We start from the raw sequence: 22,567 nt of genomic DNA on the forward strand, positions 1-22,567 counted from the left end.
TGAACTTCTTAGACAGAGAACTTCAAGAAACGCCATGTGAAAGTTTAGATGAAGTTCTTCTCCACTTTCAGAAAAACTTTTAAATATATGTAAATGGCAGAAGACATAGTGGTTTATACTATTACGACTAAAAACCCTGAGTCATATAATTCTATAACAACAAACTTACAAAGTCCTCAAGGACGATATTGTAAACTGACCTTAAACACGATGACGACTAAAGCCTGTTTTGCTCTTTTGACACCAGAAGACTTTGTTGTTGTGAATGGTAAAAAATACTTCTTTGAAGATACTTACTCAGATATACCACCAACAGGTTTTGTTGACTTATTTAATACTTTAAGGACGGATGTAACATGTGCTGCAACTAGAGCAGGTTTCATTATGTTTGGATGTCCGACTGAGTTTAGTATAAACGATATGAGCTATAATACAAAACTTATATCTGGTTTTTACTACCAACAGTTTCCTATAACAGGAAAAGGTGTCATACAAGGAATGTCTGTTCCATTGACTTTAAGTACACCTATTTTATATATTGTTTCAAACTTAGGTTCAAAGTGCTATTCGAATGTCGACAGAAACTACTATGACCAAAAGATACTCATGCGTATAAACAACACTTTCTCTGCTGGTTTGCCTATTGTTCATTCGAATGCAGAGTTTTCAGCTTTAGTGAACTCAAACACTTTAGCAAACATAAACTTAACCTTAGTTGACGCAAACTTTGTTCCTGTAAAACTTTTATGTCCTATGTATTTGTCAATGACGGCAGAAAGTTTCGAATTGGAAGATGCAACTGGTGAAAGTATTGTATTACAAGAACAACTTCAACAACAAATAGCTCAAGAACAACAAATGCAACAAATGGAACAAATGCAACAACAAATAGCTCAAGAATAAAAAAAAATATTTTTTTTATTTTTATAAAAAAAATGTACAGAATAGACGTTTCAGATTTTTATGACTTCCAAGCGTTCAGAAATATGTGTCCATTTAGAGACTATAACAAAGCAGTCGAGAATTTGAAACGTTTAGTCATTTATGTCGACTCTGCCCCAGAATGTTATGTCATGAAAGAATGGGATGTAGTCTTTAACAAACCAAGAGCGACAATAGTTTCAGAACAAGAATGTAAACAGAAACTTAAGAAAATAAAAGTCGTACAAGTTGGCATGAAGATGTTAGATGCTTGGGATATTTTATTGTCAAAGTTAGAAGATTTTTCGTGTGTATAAAGTTCTATACACCTTCTCCAAACTTCTATTCTATCTTCACTGGATATAAATACGAACAAGTAGAATGGAAAGAAAATGTTATAGAAGCTTGGTTAGACCATGTCAAAGAAATTATATGCAATGGAAACGAAGGAGTCTATGAGTATATCTTATGTTGGTTTGCAAACATCTTACAACATCCAAGTGCTAAAAATGAAACTGCTCTCATTGTAATTGGAAAACAAGGAACAGGTAAGAACACTTTCTTTACAGATATCTTATGCAAACTGTTAGAGGGCTATTCGAACCCGAATATGACAAACTTAGAAAACATCTGCGGTAAATTTAACTCTTCAATAGAGAATATGAAACTTATAGTATGTAACGAACTTCAAAGTATAGATACAACAAAGGTTTTAAACTCGGATGCTTTGAAGAGTCTTATAACAGACAAAGTTGGAGTTGTTGAAAGAAAGTATAGAGACCAAAGAGTTTGTGAAAATGTTGCAAACTTCGTCATGGTTTCAAACAATGCTGTTCCGATGAAGTTAGAAAGTTCTGACAGAAGATATGTAGTTGTCAGAACGTCAGATTCTCATATGCAAGATACAGAATATTTTGACGACTTAGCAGAAACTTTGACACCTAACTTTTACAACCACTTGTTCTCATATTTCATGACATTAGATATTTCAAAGTTCAATCCAAGACAAATTCCACATACCGAAGAGAGACAAACATTGTTAGAAGCAAACAAGAGTGTATATGAACTGTTTATAGATGAGACTAACTTTGAGTGTTTAGATGAAAGGTCATTGTACGATTCGTATAAACAGTATTGTCAAGAGTATGGTTATATGACAGCGTCTAAACGAACATTCTTGGCAAATGTCAAAAATCTTTTAGACGTACAGAATGGTGTATATACAAAGAAAAATTTTTCTGAGTAAATTTTTAAAAAAAATATTTTTTTATTTTATTTGAAATGTACGCTGAGTTTGTTGGAAAAGACCGTTGGGAAACTTGTTTGTTAGATGAGAAATATGAAATTCACTGTTGTGAGTCATTTGAAGTCAGAAACAAAGAGACAAAAAGAGTTTTAAGCGGATGGGAGGGAAATAAAGGATATGCTATTATGAGGATGAGTGGGAAACGCTATTTTAAACATGTTGTCATTGCAACTCATTTTATACCGAACCCTAACAATTTACCTTTTGTAGACCATATAAACCGTATAAGAAACGACAATAGACTTGAGAACTTACGTTGGGTTACTCGTTCTGAAAACAATAAGAACAGAGGCAAATTTGGAGATATAGTATTCGAATTTGTCGACGAACTAGAAGATGAAGCAATTGAAATTACAGACTATGGTAAGCATACGTTTGAGTTTTACTACTATAGCGAAGAACAAGACTCTTTCTACTTTTATACCGGTGTAAACTATAGAAAATTACAAGTATATTTTACTAAGGAAGGCTATGCTTATGTAAACGCTAGAGATACAGATGGAAAATACGTTCAAATACTTCTTAACAAATTCAAGAAGCTATATGGCATACCATTTTAAAACGTTTTTAAAAAAAAATATTTTTTTATCCGATAGAAAAGATGACAAAATTCATCTCAGTCAACAAGTACATGTCAGGACTTAAAGAAGAACTAGACCCATTCACATATTTGAATGTTTACTTCTACCATTTTGAAAAGTCTACATTTGACAAAGTTTGGAACATCGAACCAGTTAAGTTTGCTATTGTGACTAAAAATGGTGCGAAATTTGAAGACTTAGACATAGAAGGTTTGTTAACAGTCAAAGAAAGTTTTGACAGAAGGTTTTCAAACCTTAAAGAAGGCAAAGCATACAAACTTGTTATACCTTATGAACCAAAGAAAGCAGACGACTATGAATATTATGAGTCTAAGATAGTTGAAGTTCAAGGTAAATTGGGTAAAAAGATTTTAGAGTCTAAGCCAGTGTTTGCTCCTAAAGAGGAAGAGAACATTGACATTGACCCAGAAATGTTCTAAAAATAAAATTTTATTTTTACATGTCATTCTCCCCCTTCTCTGGCTCTGGTTCTTTCTTCTCTTCTTCTACTTTCTTTTCTTTCTTTTCTCTCTTCTTCTTTTCTGGTGGAGTTATGTCAAACTTTCTCAAACCATATTTTTGTAAAAGTGCTTTGTCATTTAATAGCTCTTCTATTCTGTTTTCTATTTCATTTTCAAGAACAGCGCATGTGTCTTCTTTGCATTCTAAGAAGTTTTGTTGGACTTCATCTCTCCAAGAGGCGTCATCTCTGTCAACAAGTCTGTCATTGACAAATTTTAAGACTTCTCTGCTTAAGGTTTTATGGTTCTTGTCATATTCCCAGAAACAGAACTTTAGAACAAATTCACCTTTCTTGTTTACACTATGTAAGATTTTATGGTCGACAGATGTTTTGCTGTCGAAAAGCTTGTCTCGAATATAGATAGCGAAATCGCTAGACATTTCCTAAAAGATAAAATTTTTAATTTTTCTAAAAATATGTTAGAAAAAAAGTTTGCTGACATTGACAAGAAATTTGAGAATGTTTTAAACAAGAACAAGAGGAAGTTGGAAAATGCTCAGATAAAACCCATACATGACAAGTTCTTATTTGCTCAGAATGGTATAACAGGTCTAATTGCACCACCTGGGTCGGGTAAGACTTTCACTTATCTTAAAATGGCTGCACAACAACAAGAACTAGATGAGAAGAACCCATTCTATGAGTTAGTAGTCATTTGTAGTACTTCTGGTCAATTTGACCAAACCGTCAATTCGTTCAAAGATATTATAAAAAAGTCTAAGTTAGTATGTATAAAAGACTCTGAGTTGTTGGATTGGATAAAGAAGTACCAAAGAAGAGTTTTGAAGTACAATGCTATAAATGAGTATGTCAATTCTAAGTTTAAAGACCCAAATGAGGAAATGCAGAGAATATTAGAGAAGAAACACTTCAGAAACAAACAGAAAGAGATTGAGTACCTTTCGAAGAAATTGCAATCTTACGATTGGAAGACTTACCCTCACAGATGTCTTCTTATCTTAGATGACTTTGCTTCTCATCCTTTGTTAAAGAACAGAGAACAAGACATGTGTCGAATTCTTAAGAAGCTCAGACACTTTAACATCTCAGTTGTCATTTGTGTACAGACAGCCAAGAGTTTAAGTAAGGATGTAAAGAGAATACTTACTGACATTGTACTTTTCCCCGGATTGTCCGAAGACGATTTCATGGAACTTATGAAAGAGTCCATGGCAGGTAAGTTTGACAGACATGAACTATGGGAGAAGTACAAAGTCATACAAGACCCTCATACTTCTTTCAGAATTCACATCTACGCAAACAAAGTTCAAATTGTAAAAAGTCAAGCGTAAAAATGTAAGTGTTTGAGTCTTAGTCTGTTGTGGTTCTGCAGCTTTCGGTTCTTCTGGCTTTGGAATGGACTCGGTTGGTGGTACGTCGGACATTCGTTTGTGTCCTGTCGGAAGGAAGAGTTCTTCCAGTTGGAAGGAAAAACTTTTCCTGTCGGAAAGAAAAACTTTTCCTGTCGGAAAGAAAAACTTTTCCTGTCGGAAAGAAAAATTTTTCCTGTCGGAAAGAAAAATTTTTCCTGTCGGAAAGAAAAATTTTTCCTGAAGGTCGGCCAAAAAGTTCTCAATTTTCGAAAATTTGAATGGTTTACGGACGGACAACTGGAAAATTTTTTCCTGTTGGAAGGAAAATTTTTTCCTGTTGGAAGGAAAAACTTTTCCTGTTGGAAGGAAATTTTTTTCCTGTTGGAAGGAAAAACTTTTCCTGTTGGAAGGAAGGACTCGGAATGTCAGAAAGACTCGGACAAGACAATTTACCATCTAGAGCTACCTGAGCCATCTTTGGTGTCAAGCTTGAAAAATAAATGGTTCATTTACTCTTCTTCTTTGAAGTTGTCAAAATACTCTGTTATCTTTTCCTTCAGTAGCGGTAAATCTTCTTTGAAGGTAAGTATTGTACAACCTTTCATATCATAGTGTGTTTGAGGTAAAGTATCTTGAACTATCTGTTTAACATCTTCATTTGGTGTCATTGAAATCGGTAAGTTTTCGCGATAGAACCAATTTCTGTCAGATTTGTAAATCTTAGCAAGGTCGTAAAAGCTTTTGTTGTTTCTTCTGACTAAATGCAACATAACCATATCTCTGTCTTCTTCATTTTCCATCTCTTCAGTGTAAATCATATACTTATAGTTCTTTTCCTTTCCTTTTGGTACCGAACGTGGTATTCTTTTCTGTATGTTTTTGTCTTTTGCTTCAAGCTTGTTCTCTAGCTCTTCACGTTCTTGTCTATGAAGTTCATCTAACATCATGAAAATATAACAAGCATAGCGAGGCGAAGCCCACATTGCAACAGCATTTACAAGAAGTCTATGTACATACCAACCTCTCAAACCATTTGGCAAATTTTGACGATTTTCGTACGGAATCTCGACCCGCGGAATTCCGCGGGTCGCAAACATATGAGGAAATTCTTCTAAAAGTTCTTTTGTCTGTTGGTTTTCAAACCAATGATGTGCTTGCTTTGTAGAACGAAGAGCATTCAAAATACTTTGCATTTGGTACATGTCATCTTTGACTGAACGAATGAGACGGAGTTGTTTGTTATACTGTATGTACTCGTATTCTTCATCTATAGCTTCATGAACGATAGCAGTTGTTGTGTTCTCTGTTGTTGTCATATCTGTCTTTACATACAAAATAAAAAAATAAAAAAAAATAAAATTAGCGTTATTTTCTATCTTGTATAAAAGACCAAAAATAAACGCTTTACATGTATTTTTCAGCAACTTCGTCAAATAATTTTATAGCTTTAGCTATCTCATCTACTTCAAACGTTTCTTTACCTTTCGTGGGAGCACCATACATTTTCTCAAACTTTTCAAGTAGTTCTGTTTCTGCAGCTCTCATATCGTTAACGAACGCAACCTTAACTCTATTGACTATACTGTCATATCTTTGAGTTATATTAAATGTTCTTCCTATCTTATATCTCTTTGTATTGAAGTCCTTCGGTTTCTGAACGATGTAAACTAAGCCTTCACTGCAACGTTCAGTATCGAATGAACCATATGTTATGAAATTATATCCAACAACTGGGTCAATCCAGAACAAAACTACTGGTATAAGACTTTTGTTGATGAGATATGCTCTTGTTCCATAGAATCTTACCGATATCATCAGCTCAGGATTTCTTGTCAAAATTTTCTGAGTTGAAGCATTTTTTAACCCAAGTCGTGTGCTTTCTTTCCTTCAGATAGTGTTAAAATGTCTGACAAAGAATTTTTTTGTATTTCTTTGAGTATCTTACGTTTAAATCACCTATTCTAACCACTTTGGTCTCATTGTCTATCTTTTTAACTGTTTCAAACTCAGTGCTTGTCATTTCCTGTTCTTACATACAAAATAAAAAATAAAAAAAAATAAAAACTAACGTTGTTTTTTTATCTTGTATAAAAGATATGATTTCAGGGATTTTTTTGACGAAGTGCAAAAGTTCTCTTCGTCAAAAAAATACAGTTATATCATGAAATTTGGTCATTTTTTCACGATTTTCATGTGTTTTAGGCGACCCCGGGAAAAGTCGGGGTCGCAATTTTTCACTGTTTTCATAGAGTTTTTTCACGATTTTCGTACGGAATCTCGACCCTCGGTTTTCCGAGGGTCGCATTTTTTTACGATTTTCGTACGGAATCTCGACCCGCGGTTTTCCACCGGTCGCAAACATATGAGGAAATTCATGAAATTTGGTCATTTTTTTCAGCAAAAATATATTTTAGATCTAACCAGGTCCCTCGGTCCCTCGGTCCCTCGGTCAACTAACATCTTTTTGAAAATGGTGACAACAGTCCAGGAAATAGACTTCTTCGTCAATGTTTTGTTAAGATTTCATCGTCAATGAGCGTAAATCAGACAAAAATATATTTCTACCATAACTATTTACAAGCGCTTTACATGGTATATGTTGTGATGGTTCATGACTTTAAACAGTTTTGTAGCTTCTATTTCTTCACGAAGGATATCAAAAGTTTTAACAATGCCGAAAGTTTCTTTATATTTCTTCTTGACGTCAGATAGAAGGAAATCGTCAGCTGTTGGGTAGTTTTTGTTCAGAAATGTCAACATGTCCATTTTATCTTCTGCTGGTTTCTCTGCTTCTTTCTTTAAGTCAGCATAGTCGTTTCGCATACGTTCTATCTCTTTGACGGAGTAGTTATATTTCCTCATTGCTGCTTTACATTTTGAACATTGTGGGTTCATTTTAGCATTGTACATTGAAACCTTACCTGCTAAAACAAGTAAGGCGTAAATGGTTTTCTTTAACTCAAAAGTTGCTGGTTTTATCTGTTGGTTCCATACTTTACCTCTTCTATCTTTATCTCTTATCTGCCATACACATTTTGCAACTAACGAAACAAAGTTGTCGTAGGTCTTAAACTCTTCAGATTTGTATATGTCAATGAAATATACCATATCGCAGTCTTTGTGGTTGCAATGAAATCCAAGAAACTCATAGTTTGCCTTACGTATGAACTTCTTTATTTCAACTGAGTCAGTTGCTTTGACTTCTATTTCATCGAATTCTGGAATAGTAAGCTTTTGTTGTTGTATTTCAGGAAGTTTAGGCAGATGTTCCACCAGGTCCTGCATTTCATAAAGATACTGTTCATTTGTTTCATCTTTCGCACTACAGTCTAAATCTCCTTGAGAAGTTCTTGCTTTATCTTCTGGATTTCTGTTTCGAAAGTATATGAAGAAGGAATGAAGCTTTTCATCTCTACTAACATTGAAGTTGGGTTCATGACTAACGAGTTTGGTGCTGTTGTTGCTGACATGTTCTTACAATAAAAATAAAAAATGTTTTTTTAAAAAAACTAAAATATATTTTTGCCGACAAAAATGAGTTTTGTGTGTTTTCTACGGTGGAGCCAAAAGTGGCTCGACCTCAAAACAAGCATTTCGTGAAGAATATACCACCCGCCGGAATTCCGGCGGTTGCTTTTTATACAAAACATTGACGATGAAAGTCTTGACAAAACAAGCATTTTGTGAAGAATATACCACCCGCCGGAATTCCGGCAGGTGCTTTTTATACAAAACATTTACGATGAAAGTCTTGACAAAACAAGCATTTTGTGAAGAATATACCAACCCGCGGGATTCCGGCGGTTGCTTTTTATACAAAACATGTACAAAGAAGTTTATTTCCTGTGTTGTTGTCAAAATGTCATGTTGTCACCATTTTCAAAAAGATATTAGTTGACCGAGGGACCGAGGGACCGAGGGACCTGGTGACGTAGTGACACCTAAAAACCATCTAACCTAAAATATATTTTTGCCGAATTCAATAAAAATAAAATGGTTCATTTACTCACAATATTTTTGTACAAAAGGACCCCAACCTTTTAACCTCTCTTCTGCAGCTTCTAATGAAACTTTAGCGAGTTCATATTCTCTAAATTCTCTCTTTAAATCTTCTTGTTCCCATTGGTCTAGTTCGTATGGAGAGTCTCTATAACCAGAACATATCTCACGTTCATGTTCTATTTGTTTTTCATGCATTTTTCTAACTTCTTCTTCGAACAAAGGTTTTGCATTCTCTACTGTATCTTCAAGTTCTTCTTCATCTAATTTCTCATGAACTTTCTTGTCTATGGAGTCCAGAATTTTTCCAACTGCTATGCAATATTTTGGAGAAGCCCACATTGCTATATAGTTTGTAAGTCTTGGGTCTACATACGTTCCTCTAACCTGTTTGATTTCATCGGGAATTCCTGCATTAACATTGTATAAAAAGCACCCGCCGGAATTCCGGCAGGTGGTATATTCTTCACGAAATGCCTTAAAATACTCTTCCCAGGACTTATTTTCCAACAACTTTCTAAAGTCTTTCCTAAACTGCTGACACATATTTGTTGCATTTATATAACCATCCTTGTCTCTACGTAAGACTTCAATACCGTTATAGGTGCCTTTTGTGAATGTTTCGCCATTAGATTTGTTCGTGAACGTTTTTGCTTCGACTGTCATTTCAGTTCTTACAATAAAAATAAAAAATATTTTTTGGTGGTACGTCGGACATTCGTTTGTGGCTTAACCGTCGGACATTCGTTTGTGGCTTAACCGTCGGACCACAACGATAAAAATCTCATTTTAACTCACTTTTTCTATCTTAAGGAAATTCATGAAAATTCACCTGTTGAATTTTGTATAAAAAGCACCCCGCGGAATTCCGCGGGGTGGTATATTCTTCACAAAATGCTTGTTTTGAGGTCGAGCCATTTTTGGCTCCACCTCTTTTTTCAATACTTTTTCAGCACTTTTCCGTAGTTGTATATGAAAGACAATTCGAGATAAAAGTCGTAGTATAATGGTATAATATGCTGCACACCGTTTGTTGTGAACCAAACTTGAAAGTCAGAGAAACTGTTACTAGGTGGTTCGTAGAATTTAGAAGCAAAGTCATAAAAGTCCTTACCGATACAAAGAAAACTGTTGTTGCTTGAACTGAAACTTGCATGACACATAACATTTTGAGGATCGAACACGTTTCTATAAACTGTCAAATCTGTTGGTGGGAGTATAAATTTAAACGGACCGTCAGGTGGCAATGGTTCGTTCTGGTTTAGTAACCGAAGAAATTGTGCCCAAGAACGTCTGTCTACTCCCCAATATAAAAACTCTGTATCTCTTGGAGGGTTAATTTCAATCTTTTGAAATGAAACGGTGGAATTCATCTTGTCGTATTCTAGTTTTAGATAGTATGTTCCATTTAGTAAAGAGTGGTATTTTTCTTGAAATTCCCAGTAGTATTTGTTTATTTGAGTTTGAAAGTCATTTAGAGTTTTTTCAAGACTTTCGTCTGAACGAATTGTAAAGATTTTCATTTCGTCAAATTTTTCTATTAGACCATCAGAACCTTTATACTGACCGTGAAAATATACTGCAAACATGAATGCGTTAGTTCTATTTGAAAACAAAACTCTTCTAAATCCTATTGCCTTTGCATCTGAAGGACTTTGAAGCCAACGGATTGGATAGTCAAACCTGTAAGATCGGGATAAAATTTCTTCATCTGATATAGTCCTACCAGCGTTTGTAAAGATATAGTCTAACGGTTTTGTATCTGCTACTTTTGTTCTTTGTTTTTCAACCTGAAGCATTTTTATATATGTAAAAATATACTGTTTTAAAAATGTTTTAAAATGGTATGCAATGTTTTATTTCATGCAATGTTTAACTATTTCACCATCTTCTTTAACACCCCAATATTTCCTTTTCGATATTACATGAACTTCGGAAAATACCTTGTCTAGCTTAAAACAGCCCATCTTTTCACCGACTAAACCCATTTCAATGAGTTTGTTATAGCCTTCCTCGTTCGTCATGAGTGCGTCAATGTTCTCATAGTATACCACAATTTTGGATTTAACTTCGGAGAAGAATTTGTTGTAGTTGTCAAGGACTGCCTTTGCGAACTGAGGATAAGACCAATGTTCGACAATAGGTTTTACTGTGGTTACTAAGCCACCTTGACCTTGAGTAAATTCGTATTTCAAAACAAAAGGGGAGAACCTTTCAACAAAGTTGTCGACCTTCTCATAGTGTTTACTCTTCATCTTTTGAGGTTTCTTAATGGAATATCCCCATGTCGAATTCATAAGCAATTTGATTGTCATTGCAAGTTTGGGGTTTGAAGCTTTCCTAATATCATAGAGTTGTTGTATGACTTTTCCAACTGTATAGTTCCTTCCCGGGAAGTCACCGTCTTCGTTTGGAATTCCAGTCGGAATATATTGGACGAACCTCATGTACGCAGCGTTAAGGTCGACATAGTATATTTTTTCGTATGAGTCGAACTTATCGCATCCAATCGGCCCAGTTCGTGGAAATTCAAGTGAGTCTCTTATCTTCTGAGAAACTTCTCCTGTTATCTCATAGACATCGTCGAAGCAACCTGTTTCATATAAAACCTTCTGACCTAACTCTGATGCTCTCCAATACAATTTGACATCAATTGGATGTCTCAATGGAAGTTTGTTTATAGCATCTTGAAGTTCTTGCAACCTCATTGGAAGTTCTTCTGGCTCAGGTTGGTATCCGAACAATCCAACTCCTTTTGGAACTGTGTACTTCTTTTGTGCTATAACTTTGTCTGGAACAACTTTTGGTCTTACCAACAATGAAAAGTTTGTTTCGTCTTTTGGTACAAAAGTTTCTGTCAGCTTGTCATCTGGAATTGGTTCCAACAAGCCTTTCTCGAAAAGAATGTTAACAGCTCTGACAATGTTGCACTTGCCTTTTCCGAACAATGGGTTTGTAAGACTTTCGTTCAACATGAAGTGGTTGTGGACAAGTACAATCTTCAACCATGGCAATTTGAAGTCAATAACATAGTCGTCATGTGAAGAACCTTTCTCAGTCGGAATGTTGACTCGGATATTGACATTTGCCAACGGTGCAATCTTTGTCAATTGACTTCTGAGAATGTACCTTGTTTTCACACATGACTCAAGATACTTCATCTTCTCATCTGTAACAAGACCAGAGTTCCTGAGACATGTAAGAATACAAGGTTCATTGACAATTTTTTCAATTGAATTGTAAATTCCATACCTTGTCAGGTTAATGTCAGACTTGTTTATGAACGGGAAGTATCCAGCATGTTGTCTGACTGCTTGAGGGTTGGGTTGATACCATTCGAACTTCACGCTTGCAATTCCTTCAATTGCATTCAAAATATCTGAGTCGGAGTCAAACATTTGTTCTCTCTTTGTAGTCTTGAAAGCGTCAAGAAGTTGTGCGGCTGTTGTGACATTGCCATGTGCATAGTATATATGACCATCTAAATCTGTTACGGTTAGTCTGAGATTGTATCCTTTCTTATTTCCGTCTTGTATGGCAGCAAGTACTCCCATGAAGCCTTCTTTGTTCTTTCCTTCGTCAAAGTTTACTGTAAAGGTTCGACCAGATGTAATTTTACTTCTGACTTCACGGTACTTTTCATATGCATATCTTGTTCTTTCCATGGGAGCATGTGCGTCTTCACCCTTCCCTTTTTTCCGTCTCAAGGGATGCAATTGTTCGTCATGTTTCCAGTAGAACCTGGCAAAGCCGTCGTGTCCTTCAACCTGAGGCTCATTAACATTGAAAGGCATATCCATAAGACGCTCTTCTTCTAACCTCTCAAGTCTGTTTGGATAATTTGCACGTGCTGTTTCCAAGTCCATTTCGTAGGTCAGACCAGCCAGTTTGTCATAGACTTTTATGGGTCTTCCCTTCCTATATTTAAAATTCTTTGAAACTCTCCAACCATATCTTTCTAACTCTGCTTTTATTCTAGCAGATTTTCTGTCCATTCTATACGGGGGCATTTTTATAAAAATAAAAAAATGTTTTTTCTTTACTTTACGTAACCACCCGCTGCCAAAAGTCTTTGACGCCAACCCATACCAGCTAATGAAGGTTGACTTGTTTTAGTCTCCAAACTAAACTTTGGTTTTGGTTTATCTTCAGTTTTTGGCTTCCCTTCTTCTATCTGTTTTTCGTCACTTTTCGGTTCATTTGACTTTACTTCACTTGCTGGAATAGTTGTGTCGTTAGTATCTTCATAAATATCATATGCCATCTGTTTTTGTTTTCCTTTCAACTTTTTGTGTTTGTTGTAAAGTTTAGAATATTTCGACTCTAAGTCAATGAGATGTTCTATAATGAACTGTTGGTCAGTGAAGTAAACTTTTCCATCTGTTGTCTCGAAAGCTCCTTCAGACTTCAATATTTTATTTGTGAGAGTCTGTTTCTTTTTTGAGATACTTGCCGTTCCATTTTTATGAAAAGTGACTTTGTAGTTAGGATTTGTATTTCCAGACCTCACACTTTCTATTATTGAATTTTTCTCTTCATCTGTAAGTTCTTTGACAGGTTTTGACAATGGTTCTGAACTTTTTGTTTGTGGTGTCAAATCTACCGTTTCAACTTCTTCGGTCATTTCATCTCAGTAAAAAATTTTAGTTTGTTTTGTTTTCAACTGGTTGTTTAGGTTTTTTAAGTCGGTCTAAAACTTCCTGAGGTATAGGAAGAACTTGACAAACACGTGGTTGTGTAACTGCTGGAAGCCGACAAAGCCATCTTGAGCCCATTTGTCTCAATGCTGTATTGTTCATTTCATCTCAGTAAAAAAATTTACATTCCCCACGTTTGAGGCGGTTGAGGTTGGTTGTTGTTTACCCACTGTTGTGCATGGTTATATCCTCTGTTAAAGAATCTTTCACCTTGGTCCATATAGTGCCCTGCTTGGTTATAGTAGTCATTTGCTTTGTTATAGTAGTTTCCTGCTTGTCTTCCTACATTGTCCATCCAGCCTTGAACTTTTCCTCTTGTTTCAGGATTTGGAATAAGATTTGCTGCATCTCGTGCTACATCCCAACCTTTCTGTACGGTTTGTATAATAGGTTGTGCTTTCTCTTTCAGTATACCTAATGTACTCAAAATCTTCCTTCCAATTCCAAATGCACCTCTGGCTAGTGTTCCCACTGCGGGCAAAAATCTAGATGCGACTCCTGCTATTGCGCCAAATAAACCCATTTCTTATGGGTTAAAAATGACGAATTCAAACAAGGACCCGTATGTTTCTAAGGCGACAAAGAAAGCACTCATGGTAAAAATCTTTAGTTCAACACCAAATGCTTGGTTTATGGATATCTTGGAAAACATTCCGAGATATAGAGAAGATGGACCACCATACTGGCTAATATTTGTCGGTCAAAACACAAGATACTGTGAAGCCATACCATTATGGTCCAAAAATATTTTAGATGTGAAAACTGCTTTGACAATATTCGTTGACAAATACCATCCAACAAAACTGACATCTGACTGTGAAAGTTCTTTCAAATCAGACGATAAAAACTATCTGCGTTCAAAAAATGTAAACCAATATTTCATTGTCGACCAAAACCATTCTGCTCTTGGTGTCATTGACAGTTGTATAAAAATCTTAAGAGACTTAAATCAACCACAAGGTGGTGAGGTAGATGAAATGTCATATGACGACAATATAGACACTTCTCCATGGCAAAGATGAGACAAGTTTTAAATATTTACAATAGCCGTAAACAAAAAGGTTTGGGAAACCACTCCCCCGAAGAAATGAAAAACAACCCTGACTTAGAGAAAGACTATATATTTAATAGTTTAGTCAAAAGAGACAAACAAGAAAGAATGCCAGGCTTCAAACTTCAGAAAGGTGACAAAGTAAAAATAGAAATACCTAAACGCGACCCATATGAAAATACTATTGACTATGACAACAATGGGAACTCGACAGGTACTCACGTTCGTGTTCGTAAAAATAGAAGAAAGTATACAAGAGAATATTATGAAGTTTTAGGCAAACATGGCAAAATGTACAGACTGCAAGCAGAAGATAAAACTACTATTGTCAGACCTCGTTTCAAACTTGTTAAGGTTCAAGGTGGTATACTTTCAAAGACAGTTCCTAACAAATATAAGACAACTCCTGACGAATATGCTAAAGAAGTTGAAAATGACGACTAAGCATTCTATACCATGCGTAAACTGTCATGTAAGGTGGCATGTAGTCTTTACTTTGTCCCGTTGTTTGCGTATACCCTGAAACGCGATGTGTATGGTTTCCTCCTCCCTGAGTGTCATCCCAGTAACAATTTATAGCAAACTTAACGTCGTCTTTAACATCATATCCTTTACCTTTTGTCATTGCTGACCAATCCCAATATCTATGCTTATGCCAACCTGCTTCAGCTGTAGTTAAATTATGTAGTGACTGTGTGCAGGTAGTTTTCACCTGAAATCGTTTTACTTCCACCTGTTTCCTTTGAAGAGTTTGCACAATACAAAAACCTGTCGACTATTTGAGTCCAAGTTCCAAAACCAAGTACTACTTCTGGTTTGGTAGAGTTCATTGACGTAAATAGAACCTATAGGATATAGTGTTTGAAGTATTTCTGTCTTTAACGTTTGAAGCTCTGTTTTGTCAGCTTTTTTATATAACTTTTCTTCAAGTTCATTTACGTCAGAGATGCTATGTCTATGATATTTTTGTGGGTATGTTCCTTCTGTCCATGCGAAAATATACTCTTTTGTTGCATCTACATATCCAGCTATCCATGTCGAGTCTGCTTTTGTATTCCTTAACTCTGTAACACCTTTCTCAAGCTCTTTCAACTGTTGTCCATCTTCCATTAAACCTCTGGTATGACTTGAAACCGTTTGTGCCAACATATCTACAGTTTCTTTGTCGGCTTTAAGGTCTAAACATCCTGAAACCCACCCTGTATTGGCTTTACCTTCTAAAATCTTCGATGTCCGTTCATGGTACCATTCAACCATTTCTTTAATTTTTTCATCTTTTTCATCCACATATTCCTTATCTGCCTTCTTCACTAACCCACTAGCCAGATATGCTAACTCATCGTCAACATACTCTTTGTCAGCTTTGTTGTCAATATCTGCTTTCAAAAGAAGTTCATCTATAGGTTTCTCGTTTAAAGTTCTTTTTGTTGGATTTATACAAACAGTATGGTTCTTACTGTCTTGAAACAGAAACTCGTCTGTCAATGGGTTTATCGTCAGTTTTAAGTTTCCTTCTTTCAATGACTCAGATATCTTAGAATAGTTTGAAAAGTTTGTTGTGTTCTTATTTAGAGCTTGCAAAATGAGTTGTCGGTTGTGTTGTATTTCTCTCATAGACGCTGTTTCTTTCGACATTTTTATTCTAGATAAAATATGCTTTCAATAGAAAAAGAAAATTCAAGAGTTGCTACAACTAAACCATTAGATGAACTTTTTACGAATGTCGGTCAAAAGTTTGAGACAGAGACCGTAAAGCATGAAGGCTATCGTTTTGACTACCCACTAAGATGGCTAAGAGACCCATCCGTCACAAAAGCTGTTGGCTTTCGTAGAATGAAGTTCATTTCAGAAGCCATACATGGTTTCCCATTTACGGTCGCTTTTGAAATTCGATACTATAACAAAGAGAAACGTACGTATGAGAAATTTGAACAGGGAAAACTTTTACAAGTGAATTTGCTTGTAAACTTAGAAACAACTCTTCAAGCTTTTCAAGAAAAAATAAACGATATCTATCTCGAATATGCAAAACAGTACAACATTGACGAAGGAGAGTACCATCTCGATATTATATATGACAGGAAAAATGCAACTGTTAAAATCAATAGAATAGAAGACCTTGGAGAAGACGTTTATATTTCTACAAAATATAACAACTTGGCATGGTATAGATTTTTGAGGATGTTAAATCAGCCTGCAGCATATCCAGTACACCCGGACTTTTATGAAGTCGAAAACCCTAATGGAACATATGAAAATGTTTTCGACTCAGATGCTATTATCGTTCATGCTTCATTTTCTGGCGCACAAAACTCTTTTTTATGCTTGGCAAATGATGACTTTTACGAAAAACCTACAAAGCTATATGAACCGCCGAGTGGAAGTATTTCAGACTTTCAAGTATGGTTTACTACAGATGGAAGAAAGAGAATAATTCCATTATACCATGCGTTTTACTTAGAACTTAGTTTCATATACAACTACTATCGAACGGTAAAAATATAATTTTTAATACGGTTGAGGTGTTGGATTTGGTTGCCAACTTGACTGTGGTGCAGGTTCAGGCTGTTGTATAACAGGAGCTTGTTCTTCTGGTTCAGGGTCTTTAGGTATAATACCAACGAACTGACCTACTCTTTTACCAATATTTTTGACTCCGTTCCAAATTCCTCTTCCTACGGTTTTTATTCCATTCCATATACCTCTTCCAACTCTTCTGAAGAAGTTTCCAATACTACTGAAGAAACCCATTTTACTATATGTAAAAATCTAATGTCCGCCTAGTCTCTTACGTTTCCTGTTGAGTTCCATAGCATTCTTTAACTGGAGCTCATACATTCTATTTCTCCTCTGGTAGAAAACATACTCTGGGTCAACTCCTGTGTTCGCGTCATCTGCATAGAGTTGTTTATATCCCACTTCAGGGTTTGTATAAAACTCTTTCCATCTCATATTTGCATACCATGGTGGCAAACCTAACGCAGCGTCATTTGACATGGCAGTTTGCATTTGTACATCTGTTGGCACTTGACCATAGTTTGCCATTGCAGTTTGTATTCTAACTTCATTTGGAATATTCTCTGGGTTTGGTTGTCCAGGTTGCTGTGCATTCGCTAAGTTCTGTGCGTCCATTTAATATTAGATAAAAATATCTCTTACGAGTACATATGCTGAACATTTGCTGGTATTGGTTCATCTTCATATTCTCTATATCTTTCTGCCACGTCAAATAAGTAAATGACACAATGGAAAAAACCTAAAACAAGTAGTCCTATTTCAAACCACATTTAGTTACCAATAAAATTTCTTTGTTGTGACACTTTTTCCGGTTTATAGGACCTCTCTCATATTCTATCTTATCGTATCTAAAATCATAGTCATGTATATCCTCTAACCATCTCATGACACTTTCCAAACCACTTTTATCGGATGTAAAGTAAAAGCATGGATGGTTATGTAAAACGTCTAAAGTTTCTAAAGAGTCTCTCAAAGTCCAGTCTACTTGGTATTGAAAATCATATGTGTTATAGAACGGCGGGTCTACTATAAAGAAAACATTTTCCTTGTTTTTATATTTTTCATACAACTCTGTCCAACGACATCTCACAAACTCTATACCCTCAGTATATTTTTCTATGTCCTCTTTGAAAACCTTTGTATAGTTAAGATATAAAACGTTTGACATAAGTGTTTCAATGTCATGAACTCTTATAGAACCACTATACAATAGTCTAGAAGATATACTATCCCAGTCAATATACTCTGCTTTTTTCAAAACCTCTCTGACAGTATTTTTCTTATCTAATGGTATACGTTCCATCTTACCTATAGGTATCTTTTCTTTCAACTCACTCAATATTTTGTTTGTGTCTGGTATATGTTTGAGACGGTTCATATAGTTGTCGAAGTCATTGCATATAATCTTTGAGTTTGGGAATACGGTATGGCACAAATGAGATATATAGAAACTTCCACCGAACAAATCTACAAATGTTAGACCATTCGGTAGTTTCTTAAGTTCTCTCAATAGAATATCTTTACATCTACTCTTATTTCCAAAGAAGGGTAGCGGTGGTTTTGTAAAATTCATTTTATATTTAATAAAAATGTTTTTTCCCTGAAAAGTGACAGAAAAGTGACAAAACATCTTCGGGGCTAGAGGGCACGAAGTGCCTGGAAGCCCCAATACTTTTTTTTTTTAGTACCATTGCATTTTCTTCCAAATTTTTGTTTAAATCTAAATGTCAGATATTAGTCCTGAAATTGATTTCCAGTTTGGAAAGTATTCCACTATTAACGGGAGGCTTCTCAAAACCGAGTATCAGCCAATTTGCAGTGGCAGTACTTGCAGATTTAATTATCCCTGTACGGTCAGTTTCTCATGTACACCGATAAAACTAGATCTGAAAGTTGGAAGATACTATTTTGAAGTTTATGGAGCTGCTGGGGGACATTATATAAGTACTCAAGGCTATGAGGGCAACTTGGACTATGATGGTTATTTTGGTTATGGAGGTTTTGGAGGTTATGCAGCTATGCAAGTTTCTTTGTCTCAAAAAATATCTTTATATCTTTATATTGGAGGCTAAGGAGGAGTTTGGCCAGATTTCCACGAGAATGCTTTTAATGGCGGTGGTTGGGGCGGTTTGTCAAATTCAGGAGGAGGCGCCACTGACTTTCGAATTAAACTAGATGATTTAAAATCTCGATTTTTGATTGCTGGCGGTGGTGGAGGGCAAGATAATCGTAAAGCAGCTGGTTCAGGTGGCGGAATAACAGGTGGTGATTTTGATAATAAAGAATACTCTGGTGCAAATCAAACACATCATGGAAAATATCTTGATTATCCCCCCGGCACATTTGGTATTGGATTCATTGGAGAAGACAACATGATACATAACTACTTTCCAGGCGGAGGTGGTGGATTATACGGAGGAGGTCTTGGAGCAGGTGGTTCTGGTTTTGTTTATTCTGAGGACAGATTGACCACTGAAATTGATCCTTTGCCTGCATCAATTAGAGTTGAAAATTCTGAATTAAAATTTGCAAATAATAGAGGTCATGGCTATGCTATCATTACGTCATTATCTCCTTCAGAATGCAAGTGCGTTCAAAAATGCTTTTGTTCGAATGAACGCTTGCTTCTCAGGAATGTTCATGCAGTTCCATTCATGTATAGTTATTTGTTTAAATCATAATAAAATCCTTTTTCATGCCTTTCATTTGCTGCTGGTTTGCTTTTTATCAATCTTTTTGCATATCACACATCCTTTCAGCTCCAATTCAGTTTAGACTTAATGATTATTATTTATGTATCGATGAACAGTAAAGCTTAGATGAACCAAGTGATTGTTGAAAAACATTTTTTTTTATTTTTTCATCAGGTAAAAAAACTTGGTTTATTATGAATTTTAGTTTTCCAATTTTTCCCATATGAACCACTAAAATGATAATTTTCTTAGTTTATTTCTCCAAATCCCTCAATACCGATGAATTCGGCGTTGAGTATTCAGATGATTACACTGATCTTAGGAAAACTCGAGAAACAATTCCAAGCCAATATGTTGTTAGAGCTGCATGTACCACCATACTTGGTGGGGACACAAATTTAAAGAGTGCGTTTGCAAATTGTCTTACAAAACTCAAGAATATTTCATTTGAAATAGGAAGTCAGATCAAATATATCTACCCATGGGTATTTTCATCGTCTAGTTTAGAATACATTGATTTTTCGAACTGTTTCCTTCTTTTAGACCTAAATTATTCTATTTTTGCTCAATGCAACAATCTTAAAAACGTAACATTACCACCAAATCTTCAGTACATCAGAGCAGGCTGCTTCTATAATTGTGCCTCTCTCAAATACATTAAATTACCAGATTCTTTGCTTGAGATCGACGACTACATCAAAGGATACGATCACGTCTTTCAAGGAAGTCTGAATCAAATTGACATTTCACCTGACTGCAAACTTCAAAAAATCGGAGCAGATGCGTTTATGGGAACAAGGCTGACTTATTTCTTCATTCCAAAGGACGTCAACCAAATTGTTTCTTCAGCCTTCTCCGGTGTGGCCATTTCCAACTTCGAAATCGACCCGAGAAACGGAAATTTCAAGACAGATGGTTTGATTATTTACCAAGGCAATTCTAACTCTACTTTGAAGATTGTTTCTAGGACGTATAACTGGGATTTCGTTGTTCCTGACTTTGTTACTTATATCGCTCCCCACGCTTTCAGAGGAGTTCCAATTCCTTCGATAACAATCCACGACAACATCTGGAAAATCGATGTCCGTTCTCTGTCATCTACCATGATACAAGAGTTCAAATGCAACGGTATCATGACTCTGATAATGAGCGCTTGTTTCGCATCCTGTTCCAGACTGGAGAAGGTTTATTTGACTGAGAAAATCACTGAGATACATGAATCAGCTTTCTCTGGCTGTCCTCTTCTTAATTTAATTGTTTTACCTGATTCACTGACTACAATTGGCAAAAACGCTTTCGCCAGCTGCGTTTCTCTGACGAATATTTCGATTCCTCCAAAAGTCAACTCAATTGGCGCCGGTGTTTACCTCAATTGCAATTCTTCCCTTGTTGTGGACACAGACAGAAATGAGTACTGCTCAATTGACGACCAGATTCTGATTGTTGACAATAAACAGAACATGGTTGACTACTTCGGGAGTGATGCAACGAAAGATTTGCATGTTCCATCGACTTGCAATAAGATTTCTGCGAGTACTTTCAAGTCGAAGGAGTTCAGGAGTCTGATTTTTGATGGAAACCCTTCTCTTGTTGTCGAATCGAGTGTTTTTGAGTCGAGCAAAATCAAAACAATTGAGTTCCCAATAGGATTGAGGACTCTTGGAGAAAACTGTTTCCTCAACTGCAATTTATTGCAAAGTGTGAAATTCCACGCGGACTGCACCATCAGTATCATTCCTTTGAACTGTTTCAAAAACTGCATCAATATGGAAATAATTATTTTGCCTCAATCCATCACAAAAATTGCGAATTACGCTTTCCTTTCCTGCACGAAGATATCGAACATCGGACTGGAAAACACAAAACTCCAGTCGCTTGGAAACCAATGTTTTGCAAAGAGTGGCTTGAAAACAGCAAATCTCCCTTCAACAGTGAATTTCATTGACATTTCCGCTTTCGAATCTTCTCTTTTGACAACATTTTCCACATCAACAGCAACAATTCCCGTAAAATGCTGCTATTCGTGCCAAAACCTAGAGACTTTAATTATAAACAACGGCGTAGAAGTCATTGAGGAAAGCGCTTTCCAGAACTGCGACATAAAAGAATTAACCCTCCCTGCATCCATCACTACTTTATCAGAGAATTCTTTTGCAGACAATGAAAACTTTGCAACTCTGAAACTGGAGCAAAACTCAAACCTTACAGAAGTGAGGGGCGGCTGCTTTTTGAGCTGTCCATTGCTGAAGAGGATACAGCTGTTTGAAGGGAAAAACAAGTTTTTGTTTGACAATGGAGCATTGCTGAGTATTGATCAAACAATTCTCTACACTTTCCTTCCTTCAAGCGACATCAGAACTTTCGTTGTTTCTGTGAAAACTCAGAAAATTTTGTCAAGATCTTTTTATTTCTGTAGGAAGTTGAATCAAATTTTGTTTAACGGAAATTATATTTCTGTCATAGGTTTTGAGGCGTTCAAAGGCTGCACAAATCTGAATTTTGTTTTCGTGAGCTCTCCAAGTATAACACAAATTGACAAAGACGCCTTCGCAGACTGTCCTGAACTCAAAAAATGTGGCTCATTCAGCATTCCGAAGGAGAGTTTCCAGATCTTTAAATCTAGAGGCGTAACAGACTTATCTTTGAGAGAAGATTGCAAGAACGAGTGCAATTCAGTACCAATACGTAATACAGGGCATATTTCATTATCAAACATTGCTGTTTTAATAGTATTGACTCTTGGATAAAAATATAAAATTCTAGTAGTTAAAGTGTATTAACAATTTTTCAAATACAAATATATAAATAAAGATCCTTCAAGAACCACAGACCAGACTCAATAACCACAGATCAAATTGAATACCTTCTTCTCAAAAAATCATATATTATATCTATTTTGATCATTTTATATTGTATGAACATTTGTTTTCTATGGGGTCTCAATCTGGTCTGTGGTTTTTGAGAGG

At 35.8% G+C, this 22,567-nt stretch overlaps 16 protein-coding genes and 4 pseudogenes across 20 annotated transcripts, besides 1 other annotated feature; 8 read left to right on the forward strand and 12 right to left on the reverse strand.

Moving 5' to 3' along the window:
* Nucleotides 1-15,774: part of a mobile genetic element that runs on past the window's edge.
* Nucleotides 94-903, forward strand: TVAGG3_0252420 (uncharacterized protein; the record flags this gene model as incomplete). Its single annotated transcript, XM_051228074.1, has 1 exon — nucleotides 94-903. One exon carries the CDS (start codon nucleotides 94-96, stop codon nucleotides 901-903), a length of 810 nt encoding a protein of 269 aa, XP_051113060.1.
* On the forward strand, nucleotides 936-1,881 carry TVAGG3_0252430 (annotated as a pseudogene). Its single transcript has one exon. A coding segment is annotated over exon 1 (946 nt).
* On the forward strand, nucleotides 2,829-3,248 carry TVAGG3_0252440 (protein of unknown function, DUF4108 family; the record flags this gene model as incomplete). Its single annotated transcript, XM_051228075.1, has 1 exon — nucleotides 2,829-3,248. The coding sequence occupies one exon, from the start codon at nucleotides 2,829-2,831 to the stop codon at nucleotides 3,246-3,248; it is 420 nt and encodes a 139-aa protein (XP_051113061.1).
* Nucleotides 3,928-4,623, forward strand: TVAGG3_0252450 (protein of unknown function, DUF4106 family; the record flags this gene model as incomplete). The annotated part of the gene is made up of 1 exon (XM_051228076.1): nucleotides 3,928-4,623. One exon carries the CDS (start codon nucleotides 3,928-3,930, stop codon nucleotides 4,621-4,623), a length of 696 nt encoding a protein of 231 aa, XP_051113062.1.
* Nucleotides 5,154-5,960, reverse strand: TVAGG3_0252460 (KilA, N-terminal/APSES-type HTH, DNA-binding family; the record flags this gene model as incomplete). The annotated part of the gene is made up of 1 exon (XM_051228077.1): nucleotides 5,154-5,960. One exon carries the CDS (start codon nucleotides 5,958-5,960, stop codon nucleotides 5,154-5,156), a length of 807 nt encoding a protein of 268 aa, XP_051113063.1.
* Nucleotides 6,049-6,664, reverse strand: TVAGG3_0252470 (annotated as a pseudogene). Its single transcript has one exon. A coding segment is annotated over exon 1 (616 nt).
* TVAGG3_0252480 lies at nucleotides 7,219-8,114 on the reverse strand (annotated as a pseudogene). The gene has a single exon. A coding segment is annotated over exon 1 (896 nt).
* TVAGG3_0252490 (uncharacterized protein) lies at nucleotides 8,647-9,309 on the reverse strand (the record flags this gene model as incomplete). The annotated part of the gene is made up of 1 exon (XM_051228078.1): nucleotides 8,647-9,309. The coding sequence occupies one exon, from the start codon at nucleotides 9,307-9,309 to the stop codon at nucleotides 8,647-8,649; it is 663 nt and encodes a 220-aa protein (XP_051113064.1).
* TVAGG3_0252500 (uncharacterized protein) lies at nucleotides 9,582-10,442 on the reverse strand (the record flags this gene model as incomplete). Its single annotated transcript, XM_051228079.1, has 1 exon — nucleotides 9,582-10,442. The coding sequence occupies one exon, from the start codon at nucleotides 10,440-10,442 to the stop codon at nucleotides 9,582-9,584; it is 861 nt and encodes a 286-aa protein (XP_051113065.1).
* TVAGG3_0252510 (DNA/RNA polymerases family) lies at nucleotides 10,500-12,638 on the reverse strand (the record flags this gene model as incomplete). Its single annotated transcript, XM_051228080.1, has 1 exon — nucleotides 10,500-12,638. The coding sequence occupies one exon, from the start codon at nucleotides 12,636-12,638 to the stop codon at nucleotides 10,500-10,502; it is 2,139 nt and encodes a 712-aa protein (XP_051113066.1).
* TVAGG3_0252520 (phage tail repeat-like family) lies at nucleotides 12,683-13,267 on the reverse strand (the record flags this gene model as incomplete). The annotated part of the gene is made up of 1 exon (XM_051228081.1): nucleotides 12,683-13,267. One exon carries the CDS (start codon nucleotides 13,265-13,267, stop codon nucleotides 12,683-12,685), a length of 585 nt encoding a protein of 194 aa, XP_051113067.1.
* Nucleotides 13,287-13,442, reverse strand: TVAGG3_0252530 (uncharacterized protein; the record flags this gene model as incomplete). Its single annotated transcript, XM_051228082.1, has 1 exon — nucleotides 13,287-13,442. One exon carries the CDS (start codon nucleotides 13,440-13,442, stop codon nucleotides 13,287-13,289), a length of 156 nt encoding a protein of 51 aa, XP_051113068.1.
* Nucleotides 13,462-13,863, reverse strand: TVAGG3_0252540 (uncharacterized protein; the record flags this gene model as incomplete). The annotated part of the gene is made up of 1 exon (XM_051228083.1): nucleotides 13,462-13,863. The coding sequence occupies one exon, from the start codon at nucleotides 13,861-13,863 to the stop codon at nucleotides 13,462-13,464; it is 402 nt and encodes a 133-aa protein (XP_051113069.1).
* TVAGG3_0252550 lies at nucleotides 13,880-14,623 on the forward strand (annotated as a pseudogene). Its single transcript has one exon. A coding segment is annotated over exon 1 (744 nt).
* Nucleotides 15,775-16,044: 270 nt separating the features above from the next.
* On the forward strand, nucleotides 16,045-16,521 carry TVAGG3_0252560 (uncharacterized protein; the record flags this gene model as incomplete). Its single annotated transcript, XM_051228084.1, has 1 exon — nucleotides 16,045-16,521. A coding segment is annotated over one exon (477 nt), but the record flags the coding sequence as incomplete, so codon positions are not given.
* A 378-nt stretch (nucleotides 16,522-16,899) lies between these two features.
* On the reverse strand, nucleotides 16,900-17,142 carry TVAGG3_0252570 (serine threonine-protein phosphatase family; the record flags this gene model as incomplete). Its single annotated transcript, XM_001300587.1, has 1 exon — nucleotides 16,900-17,142. One exon carries the CDS (start codon nucleotides 17,140-17,142, stop codon nucleotides 16,900-16,902), a length of 243 nt encoding a protein of 80 aa, XP_001300588.1.
* Nucleotides 17,143-17,211: 69 nt separating this feature from the next.
* On the reverse strand, nucleotides 17,212-17,523 carry TVAGG3_0252580 (uncharacterized protein; the record flags this gene model as incomplete). Its single annotated transcript, XM_001300588.2, has 1 exon — nucleotides 17,212-17,523. A coding segment is annotated over one exon (312 nt), but the record flags the coding sequence as incomplete, so codon positions are not given.
* Nucleotides 17,524-17,662: 139 nt separating this feature from the next.
* TVAGG3_0252590 (phage tail repeat-like family) lies at nucleotides 17,663-18,481 on the reverse strand (the record flags this gene model as incomplete). Its single annotated transcript, XM_051228085.1, has 1 exon — nucleotides 17,663-18,481. One exon carries the CDS (start codon nucleotides 18,479-18,481, stop codon nucleotides 17,663-17,665), a length of 819 nt encoding a protein of 272 aa, XP_051113071.1.
* A 799-nt stretch (nucleotides 18,482-19,280) lies between these two features.
* Nucleotides 19,281-19,589, forward strand: TVAGG3_0252610 (glycine-rich protein family; the record flags this gene model as incomplete). Its single annotated transcript, XM_001300589.1, has 1 exon — nucleotides 19,281-19,589. The coding sequence occupies one exon, from the start codon at nucleotides 19,281-19,283 to the stop codon at nucleotides 19,587-19,589; it is 309 nt and encodes a 102-aa protein (XP_001300590.1).
* A 248-nt stretch (nucleotides 19,590-19,837) lies between these two features.
* Nucleotides 19,838-22,348, forward strand: TVAGG3_0252600 (structural constituent of cell wall; the record flags this gene model as incomplete). Its single annotated transcript, XM_001300590.1, has 1 exon — nucleotides 19,838-22,348. The coding sequence occupies one exon, from the start codon at nucleotides 19,838-19,840 to the stop codon at nucleotides 22,346-22,348; it is 2,511 nt and encodes an 836-aa protein (XP_001300591.1).
* Nucleotides 22,349-22,567: the final 219 nt, after the last annotated feature.

This window comes from Trichomonas vaginalis, chromosome IV, assembly GCF_026262505.1.
Source record: "Trichomonas vaginalis G3 chromosome IV, whole genome shotgun sequence".
NCBI lineage: Eukaryota > Parabasalia > Trichomonadida > Trichomonadidae > Trichomonas > Trichomonas vaginalis.